A 7,500-nucleotide genomic window follows, 5' to 3' on the forward strand; every position below is an offset into this window, starting at 1 on the left:
ACTGTTTCCCGGTAGAAATAGCATTTTAAAAGACCTGTAAATAGTGTTTTTTGATTTATAAAATGAAAAAAAATAGTTTTTCTTAAAATTGTACATTTACTTGAGGGTTTATTTGACTAAACTTTGTCTGTTTGCGTCTGTATATTTCGGTTAATATTAATATATTGTGTATTTCTTTGTGTGTGTGTGTCTGTCTGTCTGTCTGTCTGTCTGTCTGTCTGTCTGTCTGTGTGTGTGTGTGTGTGTAGAAACCGTACGTGTGTAAGATTCCCGGCTGCACCAAGCGATACACGGACCCCAGTTCTCTCAGGAAGCACGTGAAGACGGTGCACGGGCCCGATGCACACGTCACTAAAAAACAACGCGCTGACATCATCACTCCGCGACGGGAGAACGGAGAGAACGAGAGAGACAGACTACACAGAGAAGACAAGATGGACGACAACAGCTCCCCTAGAGATTACCTGCACGTCAAATCCATCAAAACGGAAAACTCTGTGGTAAGGTTAGCTTAGCTTAAACACACAAGGAATAGCAAAGAATGGTTTTACTAACAAATAAAAAATGTCCTTTTAATCTAATTTTCAACTTTTTAAAGCTATAGTGGGTAACTTTTTCATATAAATGAATGTGGGAAACATTCAAGCATTCAAGCATTCAAAACGAGTTGATACAGGGTTGATTAAGCTTATCAGCTCCACAAGACTCTCTCTGTATTTCTCAGTATGGCAGCGTTTACAAACTGGTGTGTCCCCCCCCCTGACACTGGTGCAGGAGCTCAGAAAAATCCCAAGAAGAGCCCAAGAAATGTTTCAGTTGTTGATTCTACTGCTAAGAAAAAAACCTGGGCGTACAGCAGAAGGTATTAAATCCATGTGCCATCACTGAAGGCTTTACCTCATGTAGATGCGCCGACAGTGTTGTTATAATGACCCAGAATTCCTCATAGGGGGCGACAGAAGTTACGCACTAAAGCTTTAAAGGTGAATTTGAGCGTTGTTGTCATCTTGCACGCCTCTTTATCCTAATCTTTCTCCTGCTTGCTCCTTGACTGTCTACATTTCTCTCCTTTTCTAACTTTCCAACCGGACAGACATTGTTAAGGTGAGCTAACCATAGTATTAGTATCACATCTTTTAAAGGAGCTACGAGGAACTTTTAAATATTTCTGAAACAGTCTCATCTTTCCTCTGATGATCATAAATTACATGCAACAGCAAACGAGACCATCCGTGCAAAGAATGCTGTTTTTATATAGTTTTTCTTAATGCCTTTGTCATGGGTATACCATACGCTCACCCAGGAACAACAGCTGGCGTAGTAAAACACGTCCGCTTTTGTCCAAAGGGGGCGCTAGAGTTAACACAAAATGAAAATTCCTCAGAGCACCTTTAACCATTTTACATCACCTTTGCCATCTTTCAACACCTTATGTTATATCATTTTATTTGGGATGCTATCGCGCCAGATACAGAATCACTGGCACTAACATTAACTTCTTACCCATGAAGGGAAGAAATCATACTAACTTATGAGATACTTAATCATGTTTTCAAGGTGCTATTTTTTGCTTAAAAGGTGGAGTCAGTGATTCTGGAGATTGCTTGTCAATTTTGTCAAAATCAGTGAATATCTCCTCATGATCTGCTACCTGTCTGTACTGTGTGAACAATGTGTGCTGAAAACAAGTCTGGTGTTAATACACAACCTAGGCTCTGTAAACTGGTATGTAAACAAAGGTGGGCACGCAGTATGTAGCAACATACCAGTTTACAGAGTCTAGGCTGTGTATTAACACCGGATTTTTCTTCTTTTCACACAGTACAGACAGGTAGCGGATCATGAGGAGATATTCACTGATTTTAAGAAAAAGTGATTTTGACAGCAAGCGTTTTCCAGAATCACTGACTGCACCAATCAAACACATGTCAAGAAGCTTAAACCTGATAAAAGCTTCTGAAGAATTAATATTCAAACATTGGGAATAGGTTTAGGGCGCAGAGCAAAGTCTCAAGCTGTGATATAGACACACACACACACACCCACACACACACACACACACACACACGCACACACACACCCACGCACACACCCACACACACACGCACACACACACACGCACGCACACACACACACACACACACACACACAAGCTGTGATCTAGACAGAATATATTAGTGACTGTGAGGAGACCAGTGCGGCTATAGGCAGAGATATACATGGATTATCATTAAACTGGGTTTACAGGGACAATATATCTACAAACCAAAATCATTCAGTCAATTCAACTGTTAACATTTATGTCAAAATACAGTGAACCGATCAGATGTGTGTTCTCATGGGTTAATTACAAGAAATACTAGTCAGAGAGATTAATTTAGCATTTTATATTCATTCCCACTTTAAAAGGTAAACAAGGGGCCACCATAGCTATAGCTATAACATGCCAGTTTACAGAGCTTAGGATGTGTATTAATACAAGGTCCCCCTCTCTCTCCTCTCTCTTCCTCCCCTCACCCATCCCTCTCTCCCCCCCCATCCCTCTCTCTCTCCCTCCCTCCCCCTCTCCCTCCCTCCCCCCATCCATCCCTTCTTTCCAGATGTCTCAGTCCAGCCCTGGCGGTCAGTCATCATGCAGCAGTGAACCATCACCGCTTGGCCGTGGCACCAACCATGACAGTGGAATAGAACTACGATCCAACATGGCGGCGCAGGGCGGGGAAAGCGGAATAGAACTACAAATACAAATGGCGGCTCACAACGTTGGGGAAAGCCTTGGCTTGGATATCAGCTCATATCTGGACGACTTGCCTTTCGTTGAGTCTTTAAGTTGTGGTGATTTGAACGGCGCGGTTGCTATGGCGGCGATGGGTTTACGGTCACGAAGTCACTTTGGTTTCAAGAAGAAACAGTTGAAGACAGAGAGGGACTCGATGTGGCTTTGGCCCGGCGGACACACGTCATCTATCCCGGCCCTAGGCACCAAACTGCCGCCCATACCAGCCAGCGGTGAGTGGAGATGACACTATATATTTATTGACGTTTTGTCTTTTTTACAAAACACACAAACAAACACCTGGACCATCAAGAGAGGAGATGGTGGTTACAGTAAAGATGCAGCGTTTGTGTGTTTGTGTTTTCTGTCTGGTTTAAGACTAAAAATGTTGAAAACTATAACTGTTCAGGAAAACTATGATGAAAAATGTTCCTCCATGCCGTTTTTAATGTTGACGCACGCACGCACACACACACACGCACACATACACACACACACACACACACACACACACACACACACACACACACACACACACACACACACACACACACACACACACACACACACACACACACACACACACACACACAATGAGGGACCTGGAGCTAAAACAATAGATATTTGATAATAAAACTATGATGGCTGTTGGACATTCAAACTACAGGTTTTCACTCAGTTGTGCAAGTAGTCTGTATGGAAATCACGCAGTCTATTGAGAAGAGGATAAAAACTACCAAAATAAATGTGACTCAAACTAATTTTAAACAAATTCTGCGACTAAGACTACATTTAAAAATGCTGTCTAAATTAACACTGCCCGGCTGAGCACGATATCCGTAGTTTGTAAATGGTCCACTTTGTCAAAGCTTAAATAATTGACGGACAGGACCAGTGATGCCGGTAACGCGTTACTTAGTAACGCGTTACCGGCATCGGACCTCTTTTTTCAGTAACGAGTAATCTAACGCGTTACTATCTCCAAACCAGTAATCAGATTAAAGTTACTCATCAAAGTCACTGTGCGTTACTTTTTCTGTCATTTTCCTTAGTGAAACATTTTACATAACTGCACAAATGACTGCGATTGCGATTTAATGTAAATAAATGTGCGCGCATGTGTCTCTAAACGCTCCAACTGCTCCTCTCGTCTTTTTGGTAGCGCCCCTCGTCTCTACATGCAGCGTGTGTGTGGTGTCTGTGTGTGTGTGTGTGCAGCAGCATTACGGCCGAGTCTAAGCTGAACTGTGGCACAAAACAAACGTCCCCCGCCCCATGAAATATAGCGTCTGGCGTCTGCTATGGGGATATTATTTAGGATTCGGGTACGGTGACGTTGAAGAGATAGAAGTGTTTAAAACTTGGAAACGTATAGTCACGTGGCGACCGGTGGCCGCACACACCCAGTCTATCAACACATGAGACATCGCAGAGAAAAGTCAAATGAATGCATGAGAGTGAAGGGCCAAGCACGTTAAGTTTAAAGACACTGCTACTGTCTTTGCACTTTGGAGGAATGCATTTATTTTCATGGGGGGAAAAAGGTTTTTTTTTTATTAAAATTTTCAAACCATAATTTTTATTATTTTGAAAACAGTATGCCTATAGGCTACTAGCCTACAAGCTTTATTTTATATGTTCAATGATTCTTAATATGTGCATGTTTTAAATTGAGATATATGGGTTTCAAAACCTGTAAAGTAACGTTTAAAGTAACTTGTAATCTAACTTAGTTACTTTTAACATCAAGTAATCAGTAAAGTAACTAAGTTACTATTTTAAGGAGTAACTAGTAATCAGTAATCGGATTACTTTTTCAAAGTAACTGTGGCAACACTGGACAGGACCGAAGGCTAAAAAAAAAAAAAAACTCAACATTTCCCCCTCTGTCTCCTCCCAGGTTCCCTCCTGGAGCGTGCCGGTGTGGGTGGCTGTCCCGAGTCCTTCCCTGTTCCCGGCTTCAGTGATCCTAGCCTCTGTAAAACCGTTCAACACCTTCCAGATCGCCGTGACAGCTCGTCCAGCACCTTAAGCTCCGTCTACACACTCAGCCGCCGCTCATCTGGCATCTCCCATTGCTACTCTAGTCGACGGTCAAGCCAAACCTCTCAATACGGCAACAACCGCGCTAGCAATTTGAGCTCTGCCGATTCTTATGACCCAATATCTGCGGATATGTCAAGACGATCTAGTCAGAATAGCCAGTTTGGGGGTCCGGGGGGCATTCCAAACAATTTAAGTTTGACCCCTGCGCAGCACTACAACTTAAAGGCCAAATATGCTGCTGCTATTGGTGGCACGCCGCCGACACCGCTTCCAAACATGGAACGGATGTGTTCAAAGACTCACACAGGGCTGAATAAACACTCCCAGGAATTCTTCACTAACAACACACGGAGCTTGATGCCTCACGAAATCCCGTCTAACTTCCCGCGCAGAGCCAGCGATCCCGTGAGATTTGAGCGGATGGATAATCTCAACCCACGGCCACCAACGCAAATGCAACGCTACAACAGCATGGGTACGCTAGCAAGAAATGTACCAAATCAAGGCCCCATCCAGGGATTTGATTTTAGTCCGAATCGCTACCCGCACAACCCACATTCTCCAAGTATTTCTGAAAACACCACCATGGAGATAACTGACGATTTTCAAGAGGAAAATCCAACGCTACCTGAATGCACCACTCACAACACAGACCCCAGAGTCTTGCCGGGAAACCCCAATCTCAAAACGCAGGGGCAGCCGTACTATCAAAGCAATATGGCCGCCGTGAATTCAAACATGAACAGTCAGGTTTTGACCCCGAATTCAAGAGCAAATCAGTTGAATAAAATCTCAATGCTCGCCGACCAAAACAATTCCAAACTACAATTAAAAGTCAATCTTGCTGTCGTCAAGCAGAACCAGAACTTCAAATCGTATCAAAACAACGTCAGCTCAAACCAGGAAATGGCTCAGAACTTCGTAGCTACGGCAACAAAGCAAAGAGGGAACAATCCCAATACTGCACCAATAGCAAACGGCCGTCCGCTGTCATCAAATCTCAATGAAGCAGCAGTGATCTCTCAGTATGGGATGAATGAAGGTAGCAGGGCCTATGATGCGAATGGGAACGCTACCTACCCACAGACATGCAAACAGGAGCCCCTTGATAAGCACTTATTTGAAAGCAATGGCGCCGGATTTCAGCCTGTGCCTCAAGTAAAAATTGAGAATTGCGATGATGAGTCGATGCTGATTTCAGATGAACAGAATTGTGACGTGGCCTCCGTAAACGCCTTGATGCAAACTGGGAATCGGACCCAAAAACAACCGAGGCCTCCACAACAAGCTAGGCCTCTAAACAGGCATCTTTCAGGCTCGACTAGGCTCCCAAGACATGCTCCCACCATACCCGAAATAGGACCTTTTTCTGGGCTGAATCGAAGCGAAAACTCTCATGACAACGCCATTTTATACACGGGGCAGATTCACGTGTTTGAGAGCAATAGGGACATGGACAATGCGAATTCAGTGAACGTACATATACCAGTGCAACCCTTTCAAAACACTACAGAAGTCGACCAAACGTCCCGGACTGTAGATTGTAACGCTGTAACTATGGAGCCGGCACAGATCGACTTCTTTGACACGTTGCTAGGCGACGACGGTGATCACTCGAGCGTCATGTCGGGAGCTTTGAGTCCAGGTTTGCTTCGGAATTTGTCCCGAAATAATTCCTATCGATTGACAACGCCGAGGGATTCTGTGACGTCGTTCGGGACGGGGAACATGGCGGTCGGAGATATGAGCTCATTGTTGAATGCTCTGTCTGAAGAGAGCAAGTTCCTAAACATGATGACATAGCCCTAAAATCCAAAATGGAGGTCAGGGATTCTTGAGAAAAGTTGTAGACAAAATCACTTTTTTTGGTGGTGGGGAAAAATCTGTGAATATCTCCTCACGATCCGCTACCTGTCTGTACTGTGTGTGCAATGGAAAGTCCAGTGTTAATACACAGCCTAGGCTCTGTAAACAGGCATGTTGCTAGCTATGGTAGGCCGCCTTTTGTTTACATGCCAGTTTACAGAGCCTAGGCTGTGTATTGACGCTGGATAAAAGGGATTTGGACAACAAGCGTTCTCCAGAATCACTGACTCCACCTTTTAACTCTAAAGTTTCCACCGATTGCAGTATTCTCTAACTTCTGATGGACAATAAACATTTTGCTAATTCCTTTGAAAGTAAATGAGATTTTTTTTGCCAAACAAGACAGTGCAGTGTGTGTCTCTTGATTTCTTGTACAGTCTCGTTTGTTAATTAATTAAAGGTGCACTATGTAACTTTGTGTGTGTCAGAGAAGTGAAACATTTTCTAAGGTATATTCTCATTAATGAAAAACAAACTTTCCTCACAGGAAAATGTGATCCCTGGAACACTGTTTGAAGTTAGAAAGCTTCCTGAAAAGTTGCTGTTTCACTGCTGTTGTTTACAGCAGCAGGGCCCACAGTTTGGTCTACAAACATATTCTAGTCTTAAGTTTGGTTCCAGGTTCCTCATAATAATTTTGATTTATGATGATAGAATTATTCAATACTAAAAATTACATGTGGAGAAAATATGTTTTGTATACTAACTGCAGGCTCTGTGAATGTAAACAAATCCCCCTCCTCTGAAACTGCACAGTGCACCTTTAAAATGACCATTTTCTGTCTTTTTGATAAGCCATATTTTTGTTTAGT

At 43.2% G+C, this 7,500-nt stretch overlaps 1 protein-coding gene across 1 annotated transcript in view; it reads left to right on the plus strand.

Moving 5' to 3' along the window:
* LOC307269909 (zinc finger protein GLI2-like) overlaps positions 1-6,625 on the plus strand; it is a gene marked incomplete at its 3' end in the record, with an annotated part of 23,792 nt that extends 17,167 nt beyond the window's left edge. The window contains exons 9-11 of the mRNA XM_080052995.1: positions 249-500; positions 2,601-3,009; positions 4,677-6,625. Coding sequence (XP_079909121.1) covers positions 249-500; positions 2,601-3,009; positions 4,677-6,625 — 2,610 coding nt within the window. The remainder of the gene's footprint in view (positions 1-248; positions 501-2,600; positions 3,010-4,676) is intronic.
* Positions 6,626-7,500: the final 875 nt, after the last annotated feature.

The sequence above is a fragment of the Ammodytes marinus genome, assembly GCF_949987685.1.
Source record: "Ammodytes marinus genome assembly, chromosome: 24".
Classification (NCBI taxonomy): Eukaryota; Metazoa; Chordata; class Actinopteri; order Uranoscopiformes; family Ammodytidae; genus Ammodytes; species Ammodytes marinus.